General features: G+C 36.3%; 1 protein-coding gene across 4 annotated transcripts in view; it reads left to right on the plus strand.

The window, feature by feature from the left end:
• The window catches only part of TBC1D32 (TBC1 domain family member 32), a 244,467-nt gene that overhangs the window by 80,351 nt on the left and 136,984 nt on the right, over nucleotides 1-27,132 (plus strand). For all 4 annotated transcript variants that reach the window (XR_010336622.1, XM_021666838.2, XM_064360747.1 and 1 more), the window contains 3 exons: nucleotides 3,926-4,064; nucleotides 4,715-4,802; nucleotides 7,030-7,148. Coding sequence is in view for 3 of the 4 variants with exons in the window: in XM_021666838.2 (XP_021522513.2) it covers nucleotides 3,926-4,064; nucleotides 4,715-4,802; nucleotides 7,030-7,148 (346 nt within the window). In the remaining variant the exon portion in view is untranslated. The remainder of the gene's footprint in view (nucleotides 1-3,925; nucleotides 4,065-4,714; nucleotides 4,803-7,029; nucleotides 7,149-27,132) is intronic.

Genomic DNA, 27,132 nt, shown 5'->3' on the forward strand with positions numbered 1-27,132 from the left:
GGTATGTGGGCAGTTTCACTGTCTCCTGTAGGACTGGAATGGCAGGGATCTCTTGAGACTTATCTCATTCTCTTGTGGGGTACACTTTATTTATTTATTTATTTATTTATTTATTTATTTATTTATTTATTTATTTTCTCTCCAGAATTTTATTTAGTGAGTGTTTGGGCTTCAGGTCAATGGGGAGGCATCTCTGGGTATTCACCAATTGTAGCTAAGGCAGGTGGGTAGATGTAATACCTAGTGATGGGCAGAGGTCCCAGCCCTGATGGAGGTGGCCAGGGCAGGTCTCAATAAGATGTACTGAGGATTATGGCAAAGGCTGGGAGCTAGCTACCTCAGCTTCTCTCCCAGGCCAGCAGGAAAGCAATTCACCTCATAGCCTTACTGCTGTTCCAGTGTTCAGCTATTCATACCAGACAGGCATCTCTTTTCATCTGTGGGAGTGTTGATGCTTTGTGACTCTCCCTCTTATTCAGGCCTGAATCTTGCTGGGGGTGGGGTGCTCCTCCTTTGGGACAGAAGTCATCCTGAATTGTTTTAGGAAGCTTGTCTATAGATGCATCCATGTTCCGTTCCCATTAAAGAACCCTCAGCTGTGTCTGCAGTGATGTACCAGGGAGGACTAAGAATCCCTTCTCCAAGACCATTATCACAGAGGCTGTCTGCCTCTTGGATAGAGGGGTAGACTTTCCTTACTGTGCCCAGCACTGCAATTATGTCTCTGATGTAAGAAATTTCCCACCAGCAGAAAGATCTGGAACTCAAGGTCTGCCATTCAGATTCTTTTTGTCCCATAGGGTGTTCCCTTGATATGGTGCTCTCCTCCTTACTCTAAAAATGGGACTTCTTGAGAAATGGGCTCAGTTATTGCCCTTCTGTGTATAGCCACCCAGTAGAGCTGTGGGCTCCAGGCTGATGCAGGGAATTTCTGCAAAGGATGCCGTGATGAGACCTGTCTTTAAGTCTCCCAGCAGTGGATACTGGCACCTGCTCTGGTAGATGTAGACCCTTTGATTCTGTGGTTGAAGATAGGCTTAGTGTGCTGGCTTTCTTGAAGGTAGGTTATAGTTGTAGTGAATTTGTCATGTGGACAGACTCAGGACTTCTGGCTAACCAGGGTGGTGCAGGCAGTGGTGTTAGCTGAGGTCCCACAGCCATTTTCTTGTTCCTAGGCACAGTGTTATTCTGCAGCAAGGTGCTGTAATGGCCTGAGTTGGTTGACCTCCACCTAGGAGGTGGCACTTGCAGGAGAGTACCAGCTGCGGTAGTAGCAGTGAGTTTTAAGCTTGCCCTAAGTAGTCCAGGGGAAGTGTTCTGATTTCTTAGGTGATGGGCAGGGCCATAAAGCTCCCAAAAGTTTATGTCATTTGTTAAGCTATATATCCTTTATAATTTATTGGACAATAACTTCTAGAAAGACATCTCCCACAAGTTGGCTCCCAGTGGACCCTGCATAACCCACATCATATAAATTTAGCATATGATATTGCTGTGCCATATTTACTTATTTGTATTCTATACTACATAATATGTTCATATGTGTATCTTCAGAACTCATCAGAGCACTTGTCCCAAAAAGTAATTTAATAAGTGAGTAGAAAATAAGTGCATGAATAAAAATGAAAAAGTGACAAATCATAGTAGAGGATTTCAAACTAAAAAGAAATCTAGCATGGCAGAGGCAGTCATACTCCCCTGTGGAACTTTACCTCAGTGGCCTGAAAACTACCTCCACAGCAGGTCCCTCCCAAGGAGAGTCTGAGCTCAGACACTGCCCCCACCTGGTGGTATTTCTCTGCCTGTCCTGGTAGCTTAACGCAAAGGATATTATGTATATTTTTTCGTATCATATAATGATATAACTTGCAAGTTTTTTGCTTCTGTTTTCTTTGGGAGGAGTCATGTAGACTTTGTATTGATTCATTTTCTTTAATGGGTAATGTCTCATTCAGATTTTCTGTTTCTGCTTGAATGACTTGATTATATTTTCTAAAAAATAACACGACTTTTTGTATATTTATTATATGATATTTTTCAAAATATTTGTGTGTGATTTAAAAATAATTGTTCTGCTGCTGTAATTATTTCCCCTTTTTGGATTTTTACTATTTTTTGGCCTTTTCTCCCCTTCTTGACCAATTTATTGCATTAGTTTATGCAGACAAAGTTTGGGCTTGTTAATGTTCGTTTTTCTCCCTCTCTCCCTCCCTCCTTTGCCTTTATAGTAGAGGAAAGTAAGTGAAAGGGGATTGAGAATGGATGTTGAGAGAAGCAATCTATATTAACCACAGCAATGAATACAGTTTGATATATGATACTTCCATTATTAAGCTGTTCAAAATATTTTTGTAATTTCTATTTACATTTTACTCCTTAATCCATTAAATATTGGGAGAGAGAGAGTGAGAGAGAGAGAGAGAGAGTGTGTGTGTGTGTGTGTGTGTGTTTTGGTTTTTAAGCATAGTTGTTTTACTATTTTATTTTGTTGACTTACAGATATCTTCTTTTTAGAGAACATGGATTTCATGATACATATGTTTTTAGGTTGGTCGAATTTACTTTGTGACCCATTACAGGGTCAGTTGAAAAAAAAAAAACCTATCTGCTTGAAAAGACGATATTTTCTTCATTGGAAGCTGATTGTGTGTGTGTGTGTGTGTGTGTGTGTGTTTGTGTTGTTACAAAAACTTTTAATATCTCTATTAATATTTTGACTACTTGATCTCTCACTGTAGAGTGGATTTATTATGATCCACAAGTCATGATGCCTTGTCTTTTATTTAAGAAAGGAATATTTTCTCAATTAGCTTTTTCGTGAACATCCTGTTGGACTCGTCATATAGCCACCAATGGCCAGATGGTGGTTGATGAAAAAGTAGTTGTAGATGGGGTTTTGGTCAATCAGTCAGTATTATCTGTTATACATAGTTTTCCTTCCCCCAATCCTTTTTACTTTTTACTGTTCTGAGGAGCAAATTTTGTATTTTTACCTAGCCTCTAAATTTCTCTCTGTTTTTTATTAGGTAAGTTTAGGTATTTTTTTTTTTTTTTTTACATTTTTGAGATATTTATATGTTTGGCTTATTTTCTTATTTTGTGTTTTGTAAGTATTTTACATTTTCTATGCTTTTCGCCTCTATTGCTTTGTGTTAGATGGATAAAATTTTCTTTATTCCTACTTTTTTTCTCTGCTGTTTTTGAATTTGTAAGTTGTATTTCCATGTTTTTAAAAGTGCTTGTTCCTAAGATGTTAATATGTGTATATATTTTCAAAGAAAGTAAAAAGTAATTAGGTATTCATATCATGTTTTGAAATGCAACATGGATTTTAGCACACTTTGACTAAACATTGATTCTCTAAACATTTCATAATTCGCAGTCTTATAGTTATCTACAATTTTGGTTTTATAAATATATGTTGGTCTTCCTTACAAAAGTGCTCTGAGAAAAAATATCATTCCCCAAAAGTAAAATAAATTAACAACCTATGAAAATAAAAAGAGGTAATATATATCATGTGCTTTTGAAAGTAGAAGACAGATAATTTATAATGAAAAGAAATACAGAAATAATAGGGAGTTAAAGCTTGGGGAATTCATGCACAGCAGAATTTTAATAGGAAAATAGAATGAAATTAGTGTGTGTATGAGAGAACTTAGGTATAATAAAAATGCTGACATATTCATTTAATATTTTATTCATTCAGTGAAGAGAAATTATAGGTATAGAAAATGTAAGAATAAAAGAATTCACTACCAAATAAACCAAGTTTCTATTTAAATTTAAACCTTTATTGATTAATTTGCAATGAATATGTACTCTGTAGCTTTAATAAACAGGGTTAAGCTCAGCTAAGACATAGTCTTTCTTTTCAGGTTTTAGTATCTTAAAGAAAGCTCTACCTTTCTTTTACCTATTTCAGTATGGCTTGGGAAGATAATTTGTTAGATGATTTACTACATTTTGCTGCCACCCCCAAAGGATTACTACTTCTTCAAAGAACAGTTGCCATCGATGAATGTGTGACATTTATGTTCAACAGATATGCAAAAAAATTACAGGTATGAATTACCATCTGCCACAGGCAAAGGGAGTTTTTGTAGTTGTAAAAGCCATTAAGAACATCATTCTGTTTTCTGTGTATGAAGAAGTTATTAAGCCTCAATTAAAAAACCATATAGCATTGTAATAGTCAACTTGGTTTTTTTTTTAAGGAAAACATTAGAGAGTCGGTATTAGTGTCTGTGGCTGTTTTTACAGAATTGCAAACAACCAGATGGAATTGAAGAATGCAGTTAATTATCATATGTTTTATAATTATGATATCAAACATCTGGATGTAGTGAAACTGAGTAGATTTCCTGGAGAAAGAAACCCATTGAATCTAAATGTATATGTCAGTGAAGTGATGGTTTAGGCCTCACATTTTAAAGGATACAAAAATATTTGTAGAGGCATTCTATTATTCTATTATTAAATACATTTGCAATATAATTTAGTCTTTACTCAAACAGTCAAAGGCCACTGAGTTGTAATCAACTTTTTTCTCTCATACTAAATATCCCTAAACTTTTGGCTTTTTAAGATCTAAGGTATGATTTAAAGATATTTTTCAGAGTTTGTTTCTGCAGTTCTTGCCATCTTGAAGGAATGTGTAGTTAGCATGCCATATTTTCTTGCTTCTCATTGTGTTCCTTATTTTTGTTGTTAGGACAGCAGGCATAAAAAGTTTGGCTATCAAGTTTTGGTTACACAAGTGGCGTCAACAGCAGCAGGTGCCGTTGCACTAAAAAAGTCAGGTAAATTTTTTCTTTTCATTAGAATTATAATTATTTAAAAAATAAAATGAGCAAGCCAACTGAAAATTTAACTGGCACAGTGAAGTATCAGGACATTTACACTAAAGTTCTTTTTACCAAGTTAGACCTTATGTAAAAGAAAGTTACAGGATTTTCTTTTTGTCTTTCTTCTTCCATGAAATTCCACTAGGATTTTGTTTTTCTGTGAAATATATACAACCTTGTTCTCTTGCCTTAGACCAATGGCAAATAATGAACTCAGGTGAAACATACTTAATGCTTTAAGAATCTCTCTTCATCTTATAAATCAGAAGAATATCACCTTCTCTTAGTACAGTCTCATCTAATAGGAATTTCTAATGTTCATTGTCAGTGGCTTATATATGCTTCAAAATTTACACTCATAATAGTTATCACACATACATCACATTTCCTAATTCCCTTTCTTCCTCTTCCCTTCTTGAAAGCATTTGTCTCACCACTTAGCTTACACATTTTCTTTGAAGTTGGAAGTAAGTATATATTCTTCACTGTCCATTTGATTTGTAAGAAGTTAAAACATTGGACATTTAATATGTCTTTTTTTTTTTTTTGAGATGGAGTTTTGCTCTTGTCACCCAGGCTGGAGTGCAATGGCGCGGTCTTGGCTCACTGCAACCTCTGCCTCCCAGGTTCAAGCAATTCTCCTGCCTCAGCCTCCCAAGTACCTGAGATTACAGGCACCTGCCACTATACCTGGCTAATTTTTGTATTTTTGGTAGAGATGGGGTATCACCATATTGGTCAGGCTGGTCTTGAACTCTGACCTCAGGTGATCTGCGTACCTTGGAGTCCGAAAGTGCTGGGGTTACAGGCGTGAGCCACTTCGTCCGGCCAGTATGTCTTAAATATTAAAATTATCTGAGCTCTGAACAAGATATAATTCCTGATAGAGATGCTGTAATAATATTTTTTCAGTGCTTAGAGTTGAATTATAACATGAATGATCACTATTGATTCTCTCTTTAAATACAAATATTTTTCCTATGACATATTTTAAATTTATTTTTTGGCTGAACTGATTTGGACTACTTGTGTTATGAAACATGTTTGTTGGTAAAAAAAAAAAAAAAAAAAAAAAAAATTGTCCTAAAGTGAACCACTAATTTTTTTCTACTACTTAGAATGAAATTCATGTAGTGTAGTGTTCAGTGCACATTAACGGAAGCATTTGGAGACTAGATTTAATCTCAGATCTCTCCCTTGGTAAAATCGTTCAGTTTCTGAGCATCGTAGTATCAAACTTTTCATGAGAGGGTTAAGTGTAGTTTTCAAAGGACAGAAGTAGGAAGACTACTGTTTCCTGAGCTTCTCCGATGTCTTAGGTACTATATTAGGAACTTCACATGTATCATCGTACTGTTGATACTTCATGGCAACCCTGGAATGTGACATCCTTATTTAAGTTTCCAAATGGGGGAAGTGGGGCTCCAAGAAGTCAAGGAATTTTTGCAAGGGTGAACTGCTATTTGGAATTTAAACTCTAATATTCTTGATTTTAGAGCCCATATTTTTTCTCTCATACAAGAAGACCTTTTCTGATCTAATGTTGTTATGAACTTATTTTATGATTAAATACTATGTTTTATACTTTTTCACATGATTTTTCTACTTGATTTTTTATAGACTAATTTGATAATCAGGTTTTATACTCATTTTCATTTAGTTGTTTAGTATGACTCATAAGAATTTAAAGACTGGGTTGAAATAAAACTTGTATGAAATGCAGAATTGTTCTTAGTGTATGGAATTACAAAAAAAAAGTTTTATTGGAATAAAGGAGCATACACTCTTTAGATGTCTGCTCTGCCTACTGATACTTCTTTCTTTCTACCTCTCACCTCTGGAACACAAACCTGATTTCAGAGTGCCTTACTTTGCTGGCTGATTTGTAGAGCAAAGTACTAACCTTATTATGTTTCAGAAAACATGCTCAGAGAAGTTACTGGCCAAAGTGAAGAAGCTGGGACACAAAATTCAGTCCTCTAGGGAAATAGTATCTCAGAATTGAGTTATTACAGAGTTTTATGATATATAATTTCTACTAAGAGATCGCTTCTTATATAAGATGCAAGTATGTGTCTTCTGTCATAGTAGACCAGGTTTGTCAAAGGGATCATCTTATCTTTCCTTCATAATCCAAAGAAATATTTTGCTATAAATGACTTTAAGTAATAATGCTTTTTAGGATTTATTAATGCACTTACAACTGAATTGTGGTCCAATCTGGAATATGGAAGAGATGATGTTAGGGTAACTCATCCCAGAACTACTCCAGTGGACCCTATTGACCGAAGCTGTCAAAAGGTAAGAAGTTATTTGACTAATAATATACTGATTTGAAAAGTGTTTCACAGAAATGAATTCATTCGTACTTTATCTATATTCAGTTATAACCAGCAGACTTTTAAATGTATTTATTTCTCCTGTTTTTAATTTTCAAATTATTTTTTATTTTCAAAATAAATTTAGCAAATAATAGAAATCTCAGTGTTTTGTGGGAATAATATTTTGCAAGGATGCTTTTTTTAACCTTATTTTTGTTAGAGTTTTTCTCCCTTAATGAAGAGAAAAAATGTACCAGACATGTTACCAAACAAAACAAAACAAAAGGCAAAAAACAAAACCAAATCACTGAAACAAAAACCAACCAACCAACTAATCAATATAAAAATCTAAGAAATTTTTGCCTTATAGCTTGAATCTAGTAGAAAATTGTTAGGAATATTTGAAGGAAGTACGGACAGAGAGAAGATCTGTCATTTAGAGTAATGTCACAAATTTTTAAAAAATCAATCACCCAATGTTCTATTATAATTCAGTGGCTTTTTACATTTAACGTATTCTCCAAAGTTCACTAAAATGAAATGATGGTTCCTAACTTTGACTTTTATAGTAGCTTAGACAATTTTTATTCAAAATGTGTCATAAGATTGTTTAAAAAGCAGAAACATTCCAATATTTCAGAAGTTCCTCTTTCTGGACTGGTTCATCCCCACAGAAAACATAAATTCTGGAAAAAAATAATTTCAAAATTATGTTCCAAAAAACATTGGAATGACCAAAAATAGGCAGAAAATAGAGGGAAGTTAATGTATGGATAAATAGAGTGGTATTTCTTGAGATTCTGAATTTAATAGATTTTTGTGTAGGAGCAAAAATTTGTGCTCCACTGATAGAAACTACAATCTAAAATGCTTGAAGAACCAGAATAGAAAGCTTAGGACTACACAGCAGGTGGAAAATTAAAGGGATTCCTAGAAAATAGATCCACAGAGGGAACACTCAAAACTCTGTGTATATACTTTGCCCAGAAATGTGACTAATGGCTCAACTTTCATGTGAACTATACAGAAATATCAGGTGCTTTCTACCATAGGTGTTAGAGAGTTTAGTTGGAATCTGGCCAATGTAACTGCTAATTTTTTTCTTTTAAATGCAATCTTTGTCAGGGAGTATAATAGAATCCAGGATCTCTGTGACATATCTCACAATGTATGGGATACAATCCAAAGTCACTAGACAGATGAAGGAAAAACGTTGATATGATTCATGCTTGAGAAGAAGGCACTAATACAGATTGATTGTGAAATGAAGAATTTAGTATTTTAAGGCAGTTATTATAAATAGAATATAAAGGAAAATATCCTTATAATGAATGAACAAATTAGAAATTACAGCAGAGAAATAATAAAACTATGTAAAGGAACCAGATAGACATTCTAGAATTAAAAAAAAAACTTATATGATATAAAAATTTCTAAATGGCTCTCATAGATTTAAACATGATAAAGAAGTAGTGAACTTGAGACAGAGCAAAAGAAATGATACAGTGTGAAGAGCAGAGAATGAAATAAAAGAAAAACTTCAAGGATTTGTGAGACCATGTCAAAATGTTTAGCATGTCTGTAATTGGAATATCAGAAATACATTTGACTAAATAATAGTGGAGAATCTCCAAATTTACTGAAAAGTAGAAATTTATAGATAAACTTAGTGAATCTCAAAGAGAATTTATGTAGAGAATGAAAAAAAGAAACGACACTAAGGTTCATCATAGACAAACTGCTAAAAACCAAAGATAAAGAGAAAATCTTGAAAGAAGCTTATGAAAATCACACATTACATATAAGAGATTAGTAGAAAAGTTTTTTTCATGTCTCGTTACAATAGTGGAAGCCAGGAGGCAATAGAGCGTCTTAAATGTGCTGAACGGAAAAATAACAGAAGCAGTCAATCTGGAATTCTACATGTAGAGAAAATATACTTCAATAATGAAAGTGAAAAAAATTTTAAAATAAACAAAGGTTAAGAAAATATTTTTCAGCAGACCTGCCTTTCAAATAATGTTCTTAGAAATGTTCAAACAAAAAAATGTTCAAAGAAAATTCTTCATGTTGAAAGACAGTGCCACCAGATGGCTATTTGAATTTTCAGGATGGAAACAGGGAATCGCAAATAGGTAGGTGAATATAGAAGCCTATTATTTTTCCTTTTAACTTGTTTTAAATACATATGATTGATTTTTTTAAAACAAAATTTTGACATATTAGTGGGGTTTATTTTGTACTTAGAAATAATACATAGGATAGCTGTAGCATAAAGGACAGGGGAATTGTGTAATGGCAAATCAATCTATATGGTTCAAGTTCCTTACATTTTATATAAGGTGGCACAGTATTCCTAAACCCTTGGAAATATCTGTAGTTCAAATAGAGGGTTACAGGGATTTTATTCAATTTGTTTGACTTTGCAACAGAAATGTCAGTATAAACTAGCGATTATTTAAAAAAAATATTTTGTGTTCTGTTAATCTATATACTGAAAGACCTAGAAATAATGACAACTCACTGTGGTAAACAGCCCTAGGGTCCGGCTTCTAGTCTCCAAGTCTTATTCCCTGAGGATTCTTTTTCATTTATAATCTAATTTGGTCTTTTAAGTTGTGGAAAACAGTTGTGTTGTTTCAATATTTAACTAGGTGCCTTCAGAAATTTACTTTCATTTCAGTCCCTGTCCTTGACCTTCCCCCTCTAGCTTCCTCTATGGCTGTGCTGTTAAACATGATAGACAATTGCCCTATGCAGCTATGTAAACTTGTATTAATTATAATTAAAAATTTAGTTCTTTAATTATATTAGTCATGTCTTAAGTGCTCAATAGCACATGTAGCTAGTGGTTGCCATATGGTAAAATTCGGATTATATAATACTTCTATCATTACAGAAAGTTCTATTGCACAGTACTTCCTTAGGAAAACACTAAAAATTAGTGCCAAGACGTATAGCTAATACATTTTAAAATGTTGAAAGAAAAACAGAATCAGGTGAGGAGGAAAGAATAAAGGAACAGAAAATGGATGGGAAAAAAAGAAAACAAAAAACAGTAGCTCTAAATGCACCCAATATCAATAATTGCACTAAATGCAAGTGAACTAGATATTCTAATTAAAATACAGATTTTCAGAGTGAATAAAAAAGAAAGATAGAACTCCTATGTGCTGTCTTTAAGAAATTAACTTTAGGATGAAGATGGTGGGTGGGGGTAGGACTAGCTTGCAGCTGCCAGTCTGACAGACAAAATAGTATGTGGAGACTTACATCATGAACTTTTGCCCCAAGGACTACCACAGGAACATACTAGGAAAGCCAAGAGAATCCACAGACCCTTTGAAGGAACTAGATTGCTGCTGCAGGCTCCCTGAGACATGGAAAAACTCGTCTGCTTGCTTTCTCAACAGAGAAGCTCGTGGTCTGGGGTGAGTTCTCAGCCCTGGTCACCTGCTGCCTGGAAATAGACTTGGTGCTTTTGAGGGGCAAGGTAGGAGTGAGACTGGCCTTTCGGACTGCCAGCTGCGTGAGGGCATGGTGAGGCTGGTGACTGCCAGCTTTCTCTCACTTCCCTGGTGATTTGTATGACTCAGGAGAGACAGCCATAATCCCCCTAGGACTATAACTCCATTGGACTGGGAACCAGATGCCCATCCCCCACAGCAGCTGCAGCAAGTCCCGCCCAAGGAGAGGCTGAGCTCAGACACACCTCTCCCTGCCCGCTCCTGGTGGTCTTTTTTTAACCGCTTAGTAGCTCAAGACAAAGGTCATAATCTCTCGGAAACTCTGTGGCCCTGCCCACTGCCTGAATACTTAAACAGATGTCCCTAGGGCAAGTTTGCATCCTCCCTATAGGATCACAGCTGATGCCCTCTTGAAAGTGCCACCTGCTGGCAGGAGGCTAACCAACACAAAACCAACACATTAAACAAAAATACAACCAAGGACCATCACAGAGTTAACTTCACTCTCCTGCCACCTTGACCAGAGCAGGTGCTGGTGTCCACAGCTGCAAGACCTGAAGATGGATCACATTACAGGACTCTCTGCAGACACTTCTCACTACCAGTCCAGAGCCTGGTAGCTCTGCTGGGTGGCTAGACCCAGAAGAGCAAAAACAATTACTATAATTCAGCTCTCAGGAAGCCCCATTCCTAGGGGAAGGAGGAGAACACCACATCAAGGGAGCACCCCATGGGACAAAAGAATCTGAACAGCAGCCTTTGAATCCCAGATCTTCCCTCTGATATAATCTACCCAATTGAGAAGGAACCAGAAAGCAATTCTGGTAATGCGACAAAACGAGTTTCTTTCATACCCCCAAAAGATCATACCAGCTCATCAGGAAAAGATACAAACCAAGACAAAATCTCTAAATTGCCAGAAAAAGAATTCAGAAGGTTGTAAGCTAATCAGGGAGGCACCAGAGAAACATGAAGTCCAACTTAAAGAAATAAACATGATACAGGATATGAAAGGAAAATTCTTCAGTGAAATAGCAAACATTAAAAACAATCACAACTTCTGAAAATCAAGGATACACTTAGAGAAATGCAAAATGCACTGGAAAGTCTCAGTAGTAGAATTGAACAAGCAGAAGAAAGAACTTCAGAGCTCAAAGACAAGGCTTTCACATTAATAACCCATCAAAGATAATGAGAAAAGAATTTTAAAAAATGAACAAAGCCTCCAAGAGTTTGGGACTATGTTAAATATCCAAGCCTAAGAATAATTAGTGTTCCCGAGGAAGAAGAGACATTGGAAAGTCTGGAAAACATATTTGAGGGAATAATCAAGGAAAACTAGAGATCTAGACATCCAAATACTAGAAACTCAAAGATCACCTGGGAAATTCATCACAAAAAGATCATCACCTAAGCACATTGTCATCAGGTTGTTATGTAAAGTCAAGACGAGGGAAAGACTTTTAAGAACTGTGAGCCAAAAGCATCCGGTAACTTATAAAGGAAAACCTATCAGATTAAAAGCATATTTCTCAGTAGAAACCCTATGAGCTAGAAAGGATTGGGGTCCTATTTTTAGCCTCCTTAAATAAAACAGTATCAGCCAAGAATTTTGTATTCATAAATGAAAAATACAGTCTTTTTCAGACAAACAACTACTGAGAGAATTCACCACTAGCAAGCCAGCACTATAAGAACTGCTAAAAGGAGCTCTCAATCTTGAAACAAATTCTTGAAATACACCAAAATAGAACGTCCTTAAAGATTAAATCTCACAGGCCCTGTATAACAAAAGCACAATGACAAAAAAACCAAGATATTCAGGCAACAAATAGCATGATGAATAGAATAGTGCCTCACATCTCAATACTAACATTGAATGTAAATAGCCTAAATGCCCCACCTAAAAGATACAGAATGCCAGAATGGATAAAAATTTACCAACCAAGGTACTGCTGTCTTCAGAAGACTTATCTAACACATAAAGACTCACATAAACTTAAGATAAAGGAGTAAAAAAGATATTCCATGCGGAGGACACTAAAAGCAAGCTGCAGTAGCTATTCTTAGACAAAACAAACTTTAAAGCAACAGCAGTTAAAGAGACAAAGAGGATATAATATAACAATGAAAAGACTAGTCCTGTAGGAAAATATCATAATCCTAAAATATATGCACTTAACACTGGAGTTCCCAAATTGATAAATAATTACTACTAGACCTAAGAAATGAGATAGATGGCAACACAATAGTAATGGGGAACTTTGATACTCCAGTGACAACTCTAGACAGGTCATCAAGACAAAAAGTCAAAAAGAAACAGTGGACTTAATACCCTAGAACAAATGGACTTAACAGAAATTTACAGAACATTTTACCTAACTACTGCAGAATATACATTCTTTCATCAACATATAGAACATTCTCCAAGAGAGACCATATGAGAGGCCACAAAACAAATCTCAGTAAATTTAAGAAAATCAAAATCATATCAAGTACTCTCTCAGACCACAGTTAAGTAAAATTGGATGTTAACTTCAAAAGGAACCCTCAAAAACCATGCAAATACATGGAAATTAAATAACTTGCTCCTAAGTGATCATTGTGTCAACAATGATATCAAGATGGAAATTAAAAAATTATTTGAACAAAATGATAATAGTGACACAGCCTATCAAAACCTCTGGGATACAGCAAAAACAGGGCTAAGAGGAAAGTTCATAGCATTAAATGCCTACATCAAAAAGTCTGAAAGAGCACAAATATACTATCAAATGTCACACCTCATAGAACTTGAGAAACAAGAATAATCCAAAACCAAACCCAGCAGAAAGAAAGAAATAATGAAGACCAAGTTGAGAATCAAATAAAGAATTCAACCTGTTTTACAATAGCTGCAAATAAAATAAAATAAAATAAAATACTTAGGAATATACCTAACCAAAGACATGAAAGACCTCTACAGGGAAAACTACAAAACACTGCTGAAAGAAATTATAGACAACATAAACAAATGGAAAGACATTTCATGCTCATAGATGGGTAGAATCAATATTGTGAAAATGACAGTAATGCCAAAAGCCATCTACAGATTCAATGCAATTCCCATCAAAATACCACCATCATTCAGAACTAGGACAAACAATCCTAAAATGTATATGGAGCCAACAAAGAGTCCACATAGCCGAAGCAAGACTAAGCCAAAAGAACAAATGTGGAGGCATCACATTGCCCAACTTCAAATTATTCTACAAGGCTACAGTTACCCAAGCAGCATGGTACCATTGTAAAAATAGGCACAAAGACCAGTGTAACAGAAATAGAGAACTCAGAAATAAAGCAAAATAGAGCCAACTGATCTTTGAGAATGCAAACAAAAACATAAAATGGAGAAAGTATACCTTAGTCAAAAAATGGTGCTGGGATAATTAGCAAGCCACAGGTAGAAGAATGAAACTGGATCTTCATCTCTCACCTTATACAAAAATCAACTCTAACAACATCCAGCAACCTGGATGGAATTGGAGACTATTATTCTAAGTGAAGTGTTTAGGAATAGAAACCAAACATTGTATATTCTCACTCATATGTGTGAGCTAAGCTATGAAGACACAAGACATAAGAATGATGCCTTTGGGGATTCAGGTGAAAGGGTTGGGGGTGAGGAGGGATAAAAGACTACATACTGGTACAGGGTACACTACTCAGGTGATGAGTGCACCAAAATCTCCGAAATCACCATGAAGAGAACTTATTCATGTAACCAGACACTATCTGTTCCTCAAAAACTTACTGAAATAAAAATAAATTTAAAAACTAAAAACACCATGTCACAAGCGGTAGATATATATACATGTGTGTGTGTGTGTGAGTGTATATATTGATGTGTGTGTGTATATATATCAGCACATACCAGATTTCAGTAACATTTACCAATAAAAAAAGAAGTTAACTATTTTTTCTGTGGGCACTTAGTAAAATAAATGTGTTCTGATTCACTTTAATTACAGGTGACAATATCACTTACGTTGCAGGTTGATAACTATCTCTATTGAACTATAATTAGAAACAAAATAAAATGAAATTACATTTTGGGTGCTTGGCAAATGTAGTTAACCAACATTAAAGATGTTGATAATATATTTATCAATAACTTTTAGCATGTGGAACTGTGATAATGTATAAAAGTATATGGCAAAATGCTTGGTATATAGTAGGCACTCAATAAATGATAGAAAGTATTATCACTGTCACTGTGTTTAATTAGTCATGATGTGTAGTGTGGATATGAAAGCAAAACTATTAAATAATATTTTTAAGAATTGGTTACATTCAGAGGATAATCGAGAATCAATTCATTATCTTGAAACTTGTTTACTAAAATAACAGCATTTATTCTGCCTTTCCTATATGAACTTGTTTTAGTCCATTGTCACACTGCTATGAAGAATTAACTACCTGAGACTGGGTAATTTATAAAGAAAAGAGGTTTAATTGACTCATTGTTCCACAGATCTGGGGAGGCCTCAGGAAACTTACATTTAGGAAGGAAGGCGAAGGGGAAGCAAGGCACACGTCTTACATGGCTGCTGGAGACAGAGAGTGAGGGGCCACTGCCAAACACATTTAAACCATCAGATCCCAGGAGAACTCACTGTTATGGGCACAGCATGCAGGGACTGCACCCATGATTCAATTACCTCCTACCAGGTCCTTCCTTTGGCATGTAGGGATTACAATTTGAGATGAGCTTTGGGTGAGAACAAAGCCATATCCTTTCAGAACTCTACCACTGGGTAACCAAATAGTAGGCGAAGGTAGTGCCTCTTTTTCATGAATTACTACCCCAACTAATAATTTTTTTTGAAATGATGGAATTAGAATGTCATCATTTACAATCTTCAAGAATTAGTTGAGTCACCTTAACATCGCTAAAACAGAAATGGCTAAACATTATTAATGTTCCCTGTAATGAAAGAATAAACCACCACCTCTAGTCTTACCAAGGTATCTAACTTGATCAAGCCTTTGGATTCAGCTGCCAATTTGCAGAATATGGAAACTACATATATCCAAAGGATGGAAGAATAGGTTGAACTGCACCCTAAGTGCGCACTTCCTAAAATCCAGACTGGTGGGAATGTTATAGGTCAAATGTCCTGAGCCTGTCGACAAACAAAGTGAAAAGAAAGGAAAGGGAGAAGATGAATGCCTGTAGATTAAAAAAAATAACTTTGAATGACATATCAAGTCTTGAAAATGGGAAATACAAAATTACGTGTCCATATATGTACACCTGAGAAATAAAACCACAAGAAAATCTAAGAAAGTGATTATTGTAAAGGTCAGGATACTGGCTGTTATGGAGGGAGGGCAGGGGAGATAATTGTGGTAGGCACATAGAAGGCTCTCTGGGGCAGGTGGCAGAGTTCTAGAACAAATTCACTTTAAAGATACAGATAACTTGGATGGAAAAAAAGATATACAGACAAGCAATATACATTAAAAAAACAGACAAGCAATATACATTAAAAAACTGACATGGCCATATTTAGTGTCAGAGATAAAGAAAAGGAAAAGCTATCAGATTAAGAGACACATTTTATAATGATAATATGAATATGGTCAAAATACCAGAGAGATATAATCATAAATCAGTATGATCCTAATAAAATATTTAAAATATATGAAATATTAAAATAGAGTTTAAGGAAGAAATAGGCAAATCTGCAATCTGAGTTGAAGATTTTAACATTTCTCTTAGCAATCAATAGAACAGATCAAGAGCTCTCTGTTAAGAATTGCATGATCTGAATACCACTATTGATCACTTGATATTTATAGAATATTATACTCAGTGACTATAGAATATTCATTCTTTTCAAGAACACATGTCATGTTCACAAAGATAGACCATGCTGGGCTAAATGCAAGTCTAAATAAATTTAAGATAATTGGAATAATATGAAGTATATTCTGTAACCACAATGAAATTAATTAAAAATCAAGAACTAGAAACTAGAAAAAAAGATATTTGGAAATTAAGTGACATACTTACAAATAACTTTTAGCTCAAAGAAGTCACAAGGGAAATTAGGAAATATTTCAAACTGGATGAAAATAAAAATACATCAGAATTTGTGGTTATAGTTGAAGCAGTGTTAAGAGGGATATTTTTAACTTTAGTATGTATGTTAGAAAATAACAAAGATCTAAAATTATTGACTCAAGTTTCCACTCAAAGGGAGTAGAAAAAAAGAGCAAATTACATCCAAAACCAATGCAATAAGGAAAATAATAAACATTATGGCAGAAATCAATGAAATAGAACAAACTAGAGAGAAGTAACAAATCCAAATGTGATTTTTGGAAATGATTATTAAAAGTGATAAACCTCTCACTAGATTGATGGCAAAAATAAGAGGGATTCAAAATTACCAGTATCAAGAATGAAAGAGAGGTAAGACTAATGATCCCACAGATATTAAAGAATAATAAATGAATATTATGATTTGCTTTAGGTCATCATTTCAACAACTAAGATCTAATTGGCAAATTTTCTTTAAAAATAGGGGTACCAAAACTGATTCAATTAAAAAAAAAAGTATGCATTTGTTAAAGAAATTGAATTTGTCCTTAAGAGCTTTCTCACACAGAGAAAAACAGATGATTTCACCAGCTGATTCTATGAAACATTTGTAGGAGAAAGAACACCAATCTCACACAAACTTTTTCAGAAAACAGAGGTAGAGGAAACACTTTCTAGTTTATGAGGCCAGCATAACACTGATATAAAAAATCACCAAAAAAGAAAATTTTAGATCTATATCCTAATGAATATAGACAAAATGTTTTTTAAAATACTATATTATCAATTGGAATTCAGCAATATATAAAGGGACCATTTATTATGATCAAGTGGGGTTTATTCCAGGAACACAAAGTTGATTATACATTTTAGTGTGAAAATACAACTTACCATATTAAAGAATACAAAGAAAACTCTTAAGTTTATTTCAACAGATGTGGAAATGTTTGACTAAATTTCATACACATTTATGATAAAAACTCAAAAGACTTAATCCATAATCTGATAAATGGTGTGTTTGGAAAACATACAGTTTGCATCATATTTAATGGTGAAATATTGACTCTAAATTTGGTTGATTCTTACCACTTTTATTTAACATTATATTATTTAAGTATAATAAGGCAAGAAAAAAAAGAGAAGTCATACAGTTTGGAAAAAAAGATGTGACACTATTTGAAGATGGCTTGCTTCTTTCATCAAAAAAGTAACACCCCTCTCACTCTACCAACCCAAACAAAAGATTCTCTCCCTGAATCTAAGAGCCTTCCTAGTGTCTTCTGGTGGTTTACATCATAGCAGAGACTTCAGAGCAAGCTTGTTGAACCTGAGGCCCATGGGCTGCACGTGGCCCAGGACAGCTTTGAATGTGGCCCAGCACAAATTCATAAACTTTCTTAAAACATTGTGGCATGTGCTGTGTCCCACACTGCACAAGGGTTCAAAGACCTAAGGAAATGGCAGGGGATAAAGAAAAATATACAGACAGATACAGATACAGCTGGGCCAGATGGTCCGAAAAGCTGATGGTGTCAGTCTCTTTGGCCCCGTCCTGCCTCAGAGTACTTTATTTTCTGTGTTCACAAAGCACATAGCAGAGGGAGGGTGCAGTTACCCAGAACAGCCTGTGGTTGTAATTCTCATACTTCAGTTAACATAACTCAGCTAACAACTATCTTGCGGCAGGGTCAGTGAAAGCTGGTTATCTTTCGCTAGGTCCGACTGCTCTTCTCCGAGACATACACATTCCCCTGTTATGGTTTCGCTTCTCTTGGAGTTCACCCAAAATTCACAGCAGCCTCGCTGTTGACCCCCCAGAGGGGATGGGCTACTCTGGCTCTCTACAAAACATTATGAGAATTTTTTGCAATTTTTACTTTTCTTTTATTAGCTTATCAGCTATCGTTACTGTATTTTACGTGTGGCCCAAGACAATGCTGCTGCTTCCAGTGTGGCCCAGGGAAGCCGAAAGATTGAACACCTCTGCTTTAGAGTCAGTGAGACTTGGTTTCAGATACTAGCTGTTCTTTTAAAATGATACCTGTCTTACAGTTGTACATATTAAGGATTAAAATAGATAATGTATATAAATATAAATTCTATAGCATTTGGCCAAATGTAAGTGCTCATATAATGATAGCAGTTAAACTATTATCACTATTCAGTCTTCCTTCTCTCCTTGTCCATATTACTTTGAAGAATAGAATATACACAGTCTTCACTGACCTTTCCTTTACTCCTAAGACATGTATTCTGTGAACACTATCCTTTTGAGTAATTATCTGATTATTCTGTCTATGACATGTTTTTAATACATCTCTGTTCTGATAGGTATAATGTATCTCTGTCAGTCTTACAACTTCCAAATTTTAATTTGTTTCTTTATTCCCTTATATTGTCTACCCTCAAATCCATTTTTCTTTAGAGCATTCTATTTAAAATGTAAAATTTGATTTCCACTACTTTTCTCAAAACATTGTGCACTTTTCTTTCCCTAGATGCTAAAGATAGAACTCATAACGTAGCACATCTCTGCCTGACTGCCTGCCTGCTACGTATACAGACTTACCTCTCACCTCTCCCTGCATTGCTGAAGAGTGTCCTCTTCCTTATATCCCCGCATTGCTCTCCATATTGTATTAACATCAGAACATTTAGGCACTATTTTAAGTGATTTAATGGTGTATTTGTCCTGCCCTACACTATGAGTCCTTGAGGGCAGGGACTATGCCTTTATTTTTATTTTTATTGTTAGCATTTGACACAATTACTGATAAGCAGCTGGCACTAACATATTTTTAGTGAATAATCAGTGAATAGAAGATTATTGTCAACCTGAAAGATTTTAATTTGTAAGAAAACTTTTTGACTTGGGGAATTAATTTGTGCTTTAGTTTTAAAAATATATCAAACTTTGACTTTTCATTAGTTGCTTTATTATTATTGCATAAAATTTCATTCTTCTATTCAAAACATTGATGACATAGATTTATGTTTTGTGCTACTATAAATTTTAGAATAATTAATGTCTGATATTAGCAACATCTTATAATGTATTTTTGTAGGAACCAATAATTACATTGTATATATTTTTGTTCCTGAAATGCTTAATACATCACAATTTTGCAGTGAGCTGACATCTTTTAAGATGCCCAATGTGAATTTATTTCATTTCAGAAACAAGCTGCTGAAATTTTTTCAAGTTTCTTTAAAATTCTGTTCAGGTTGTTTTAGTTTAAATACAATTGTTGAATTATTTTTTACCTAAAGTTATACTTGATTTGCTTGGAGTAGCATATCACATCTTGTCTTGATTATATGTGGTCCACATCATTTTATTTCTTAGGTGGAGAGAGGTTTCATAATCAATCAATTGAATTATTCATGTATAAATAATCAAAAAATGCACAATATACTATTGACATGTGATTTATAAAGATTATATATATTTTTTTCTATCAAAATAGACATTTATTAAAGGCTGTTTTTGGTAATCTTTCATGATTGTGGCAGAAAAGATTCTTTAAATATAAAATTATGAAAGGATTTATTTATGTTAGTATCCTAATATTGCTGGATTAACGTTAAGGACATTAAAACCTGTTTGGATATTTAAATTATAGAGCATTTTTAGCTTGTATGTTTTGGTTCATCGGTATTCTTAGGATAAACTAAATTGGATTAAAAATAATGCTATAATGAAATCTGTTTTATTAATCATCTTTCTAGTTAATACCTGGTGATTATAGAAGTTTATACAGTATTTTCCTGGGTGACTATGCATCCTCCAGCTTTTCTGCAGTTCATTTTATATATAATTAATAGACATATTCCTCAAACATTCCTTCCTTGACAGTTTTTTTCTTCCTTTTCTATAGTGCATACTTCTCATGCAGTGTTCTCTTTACATAGGAATTTATTAAATGACAACTAATTTATTATATTCTTTTTTTTGTTTTTTTTTTTATTGCATTTTAGGTTTTGGGGTACATGTGAAAAACATGCAAGGTTGTTGCATAGGTGCATACGTGGCAGTATGATTTGCTGCCTCCCTCCCCTTCACCTATATCTGGCATTTCTCCCCATGCTATCCCTCCCCAACTCCCTACCCCCCCGCTGTCCCCCCCTTCCCCCCAACAGACCCCCGTGTATAGTGCTCCCCTCCCTGTGTCCATGTGTTCTCCTTGTTCAACACCCACCTATGAGTGAGAACATGTGGTGGTTGATTTTGTGTTCTTGTGTCAGTTTGCTGAGAATGATGTTTTCCAGGTTCATCCATGTCCCTACGAAGGATGTGAACTCCTCGTTTTTACTGGCTGCATAATATTCCATGGTGTATATGTGCCACATTTTTCCTGTCCAGTCTATCATCGATGGGCATTTGGGCTGGTTCCAGGTCTTTGCTATTGTAAACTGTGCTGCAATGAACATTTGTGTGCATGTGTCCTTATAGTAGAACGATTTATAATCCTTTGGATATATGCCCAGTAATGGGATTGCTGGGTCAAATGGAATTTCTATTTCTAGGTCCTTGAGGAATCGCCACACTATTTTCCACAGTGGTTGAACTAATTTACACTCCCACCAACAGTGTAAAAGTGTTCTTATTTCTCCACATCCTCTCCAGCATCTGTTTTCTCCAGATTTTTTAATGATCGCCATTCTAACTGGCGTGAGATGGTATCTCAATGTAGTTTTGATTTGCATTTCTCTAATGACCAGTGATGATGAGCATTTTTTCATATGTTTGTTGGCCTCATGTATGTTTTCTTTTGTAAAGTATCTGTTCATATCCTTCGCCCATTTTTGAATGGGCTTGTTTGTTTTTTTCTTGTAAATCTTTTTTAGCTCATTGTAAATTCTGGATATCAGCCCTTTGTCAGACGGGTAGGCTGCAAAAATTTTTTCCCATTCTGTTGGTTGCCGATTCATTCTATTGACTGTTTCTTTTGCCGTGCAGAAGCTGTGGAGTTTGATTAGGTCCCATTTGTCTATTTTGGCTTTTGTTGCCAATGCTTTTGGTGTTTTGGTCATAAAGTCCTTGCCTACGCCTATGTCCTGAATGGTTTTGCCTAGGTTTCCTTCTAGTGTTTTTATGGTGTTACGTCTTATGTTTAAGTCTTTAATCCATCTAGAGTCAATTTTAGTGTAAGGTGTCAGGAAGGGGTCCAGTTTCTGCTTTCTGCATATGGCTAGCCAGTTTTCCCAACACCACTTATTGAACAGGGAATCCTTTCCCCATTGATTGTTTTTTTCAGGTTTGTCAAAGATCGGGTGGTTGTAGATATGTTGTGTCACCTCCGACACCTCTGTTGTGTTCCATTGGTCTATATCTCTGTTTTGGTACCAGTACCATGCTGTTTTGATTACTGTAGCCTTGTAGTAGAGTTTGATGTCCGGTAGTGTGATGCCTCCCGCTTTGTTCTTTTTGCTTAGAATTGACTTGGCTATGTGGGCTCTCTTTTGGTTCCATATGAAGTTTAAGGTGGTTTTTTCCAGTTCCGTGAGGAAGGTCATTGGTAGCTTGATGGGGATAGTGTTGAATCTGTAAATTACTTTGGGCAGTATGGCCATTTTCACGATATTAATTCTTCCTAACCATGAACATGGAATGTTTCTCCATATGTTTGTGTCCTCTCTTATTTCGTTGAGCAGTGATTTGTAGTTCTCCTTGAAGAGGTCCTTTACGTTCCTTGTTAGTTGTATTCCTAGGTATTTTATTCTGTTTGTAGCAATTGTGAATGGCAGTTCGTTCTTGATTTGGCTCTCTTTAAGTCTGTTATTGGTGTATAGGAATGCTTGTGATTTTTGCACATTGATTTTGTATCCTGAGACTTTGCTGAAGTTGCTTATCAGTTTCAGGAGATTTTGGGCTGAGGTGATAGGGTCTTCTAGATAAACAATCATGTCGTCTGCAAATAGAGACAATTTGACTTCCTCCTTTCCTAATCGAATACCCTTTATTTCTTTTTCTTGCCTGATTCCTCTGGCTAGAACTTCCAGTACTGTATTGAATAGGAGTGGTGAGAGAGGGCATCCTTGTCTAGTGCCAGATTTCAAAGGGAATGCTTCCAGTTTTTGCCCATTCAGTATGATATTGGCTGTCGGTTTGTCATAAAAAGCTTTTATTATTTTGAGATACGTTCCGTCGATACCTAGTTTATTGAGAGTTTTTAGCATAAAGGGCTGTTGAATTTTGTCGAAGGCCTTCTCTGCATCAATTGAGATAATCATGTGGTTTTTGTTTTTGGTTCTGTTTATGTCGTGAATTACATTGATAGACTTGCATATATTGAACCAGCCTTGCATCCCCGGGATGAATCCTACTTGATCATGGTGGATAAGCTTTTTGATGTGCTGTTGTAATCGACTTGCCAGTATTTTATTGAAGATTTTTGCATTTATGTTCATCATGGATATTGGCCTGTAGTTTTCTTTTCTTGTTGAGTCTCTGCCTGGTTTTGCTATTAGGATGATGTTGGTCTCATAAAATGATTTGGGAAGGATTCCCTCTTTTTGGATTATTTGGAATAGTTTCAGTAGGAATGGTACCAGTTCCTCTTTGTATGTCTGGTAGAATTTGGCAGTGAAACCATCTGGACCTGGGCTTTTTTTGGGTGGTAGGCTCTTAATTGCTGCCTCGACTTCAGACCTTGTTATTGGTCTATTCAGGGTTTCGACTTCTTCCTGGTTTAGGCATGGGAGGAGGCTACTGTCCAGGAATTTATCCATTTCTTCCAGGTTTTCTAGTTTATGTGCATAGAGTTGTTTGTAATAATCTCTGATGATGGTTTGAATTTCTGTGGCATCTGTGGTGACATCCCCTTTGTCATTTTTTATTGCATCTATTTGGTTATTCTCTCTTTTCTTTTTTATTAATCTGGCTAGTGGTCTGTCTATTTTGTTGATCTTTTCAGAAAACCAGCTCCTGGATTTATTGATTTTTTGAAGGGTTTTTCGTGTCTCTATCTCCTTCAATTCTGCTTTGATCTTAGTTATTTCTTGTCTTCTGCTAGGTTTAGAGTTTTTTTGATCTTGCTCCTCTAGCTCTTTCAATTTTGATGATAGGGTGTCAATTTTAGTTCTCTCCTTTCTTCTCATGTGGGCACTTATTGCTATATATTTTCCTCTAGAGACTGCTTTAAATGTGTCCCAGAGATTCTGGTATGTGGTGTCTTCGTTCTCGTTGGTTACGAAGAACATCTTTATTTCTGCCTTCATTTCAGTGTTTATCCAGTCAACATTCAGGAGAAAGTTGTTCAATTTCCATGAGGCTGAGCGGTTCTGGGTTGGCTTCTGAATTCTGAGTTCTAACTTGATTGCAATGTGGTCTGAGAGACTGTTTGTTATGGTTTCCGTTCTTTTGCATTTGCTGAGGAGTGATTTACTTCCAATTATGTGGTCAATTTTAGAGTAGGTGTGATGTGGTGCTGAGAAGAATGTATATTCTGTGGATTTGGGCTGGAGAGTTCTGTAAATGTCTATTAGGTTTGCTTGTTCCAGGTCTGAGTTCAAGTCCTGGATATCCTTATTAATTTTCTGTCTCGTTGATCTGTCTAATATTGACAGTGGTGTTTTGAAGTCTCCCACTATCAATGTGTGGGAGTCTAAGTCTCTTTGCAAGTCTTTAAGAACTTGCCTTATGTATCTGGGTGCTCCTGTATTAGGTGCATATATATTTAGGATCATTAGCTCTTCTTGTTGCATTGATCCTTTTACCATTATGTAATGTCCTTCTTTGTCTCTTTTGATCTTTGTTGCTTTAAAGTCTATTTTATCAGAGATGAGAATTGCAACTCCTGCTTTTTTTTGCTCTCCATTTGCTTGGTAAATCTTCCTCCATACCTTTATTTTGAGCCTTTGTGTATCCTTGCATGCGAGATGGGTTTCCTGGATACAGCACACTGATGGGTTTTGGCTCTTTATCCAATTTTCCAGTCTGTGTCTTTTGATTGGGGCATTTAGTCTGTTTACATTTAGGGTTAATATTGTTATGTGTGAGTTTGATCCTGTCATTTTGATGCTAGCTGGCTGTTTTGCCCATTGGTTGATGGAGATTCTTCATTGTGTTGCTGCTCTTTACCATTTCGTGCATTTTTGGAGTGGCTGGTGCTGGTTGTTTTTTTCTATGTGTAGTGTCTCCTTCGGGAGCTCTTGTAAAGCTGGTCTGGTGGTGATGAAATCTGTGAGTACTTGCTTGTTCACAAAGGATTTTATTTTTCCTTCACTTATGAAGCTTAGTTTGGCTGGATATGAAATTCTGGGTTGAAAGTTCTTTTCTTTAAGGATGTTGAATATCGGCCCCCACTCTCTTCTGGCCTGTAGGGTTTCTGCTGAGAGATCCGCTGTGAGTCTGATGGGTTTCCCTTTGTGGGTAACCCGACCTTTCTCTCTGGCTGCCCTTAGTATTTTCTCCTTCATTTCAACCCTGGTGAATCTGATGATTATGTGCCTTGGGGTTGCTCTTCTAGAGGAATATCTTTGTGGTGTTCTCTGTATTTCCTGGACTTGAATATTGGCCTGCCTTGCTAGGTTGGGGAAGTTTTCCTGGATAATATCCTGAAGAGTATTTTCCAGCTTGGATGCATTCTCTTCGTCACATTCAGGTACACCTATCAAACGTAGATTAGGTCTTTTCACGTAGTCCCATATTTCTTGTTGACTCTGTTCATTCCTTTTTACCTTGTTTTCTCTAATCTTCCCTTCTCATTTTATTTCATTGAGTTGATCTTCGACTTCTGATATCCTTTCTTCTGCTTGGTCAATTCTGCTGTTGAAACTTGTGCATGCTTCGCGAAGTTCTCGTGTTGTGTTTTTCAGCTCCATCAATTCACTCATATTCCTCTCTAAGTTGTCCATTCTCGTTAGCATTTCATCAAGTCTTTTTTCAAGGTTCTTAGTTTCTTTTCATTGGGTTAGAACATGTTCTTTTAGCTCACAGAAGTTTCTTACTATCCATTTTCTGAAAGCTGATTCTGTCATTTCATCACACTCATTCTCTATCCAGTCTTGTTCCCGTGTTGGTGAGGAGTTATGCTGCCTTGTACGAGGAGAGGTGTTCTGGTTTTGGGTGTTTTCATCCTTTTTGCGCTGGTTTCTTCCCATCTTTGTGGATTTATCCACCTATTGACTTTGTAGTTGCTGTCTTTCTGATTTTGGTAATTTTAAGTCTGCTGTGGCAGAACTCATAAACCCCCTTTTCTTCCCCCCAGGTGTTCTGGCCCAGGGGATTAGGGCTTTATGATTTTCAGCTGTGTTGTTGTCGTTTTCCCTTCCCACAAGGTGGCAGTCTAGTCACACTCAGCCTGCAGAGGCTTCACTGAGCTGCTGTGGGCTCCGCCCAGCTTCCGTGTGAGCTTCCCTGCAGTCTTGTTTATATGGGTGTAGTTAGAACTGCTTCCGCTATGCTGGCCCGCCCCTGTAGTGATGGAGTCTCTGTAGTGGTGGGTTGTCTTGGTTATAGCAAATTGCCCTGGGAACTGCAGGGTGTTTCCCGATGGAGGACGCCCCTCCCCCACAGAGCTGGACCGTCCCGGGTTCAGCCGTGTTTCCAGTGGGGCCCTCTTTGCCCAGGAATCTCTTGGCTTGCCTTCTTGCCTCAGCTCCCCTTGCTGGCCCAGAGGGGACACAGTCTCCTTCACTTTGCTCAAGGAGCCGCTGCTCCCTGCCCCCGGTGCAGGCCGAACAGCTGCTCTGGTCCAACCAGCGGCGCTGGGAACCCGTGGAGCTTCTCCGCCTGTGAATCTCCTGGTCTGTGGGCAGTTAAAATCCGCTGCCCTGTGTGCCGCTGCGTCAGCCGAAGCAGCGGCTCTGAGATTCGTGGCACGTCGTTGCCCGGGGGTCTCCTGGCTTGACTCCCTGCTTCAGCTCCCCTTGCTGGCTCAGAGGGAACTCTGTCTCTCTCGCTCTGCATAAGAAGCCACTGCCCCCCACCCCAGGGCGTAGGCTGAGCGGCCACGCCACTCAAACCAGCGGCGCTGGCAACCCATTGGGCTTCTCCTCCTGTGAATCTCCTGGTCTGTGGGCAGTAAAAATCCGTCTGGAAATGTGGCGTCCACTCACCCTCTGCGCCTTCTCTTGGAGCTGCAATCCCGACTTCCTCCTAAGCGGCCATCTTGGATCTCTATTATATTATTCTTTATGATAACTTTATTACTATTCAAATAGTTATTAGCTTTTAATCATGGATTATTTTCTTCTTGAATTGATTAGAAATTCATTCGTCAATTCACGGAATATTATAGGAAAAAGATGATTTTTAAAAGTTTAATGTGAATTCATGTTTTAAACAGAAATAGTCTTTATTAAAAACCACTGTATATTAAATATATTCATTATGTAGCTACTGTTATTTGTTAAATAACATGGCATTTTGGCGTAATAAGGGAGGAGATATAAAATGGACTTGA

This window comes from Aotus nancymaae, unplaced genomic scaffold, assembly GCF_030222135.1.
Source record: "Aotus nancymaae isolate 86718 unplaced genomic scaffold, 86718_ANA_hifiasm-v0.15.2.pri h1tg000040l, whole genome shotgun sequence".
Classification (NCBI taxonomy): domain Eukaryota; kingdom Metazoa; phylum Chordata; class Mammalia; order Primates; family Aotidae; genus Aotus; species Aotus nancymaae.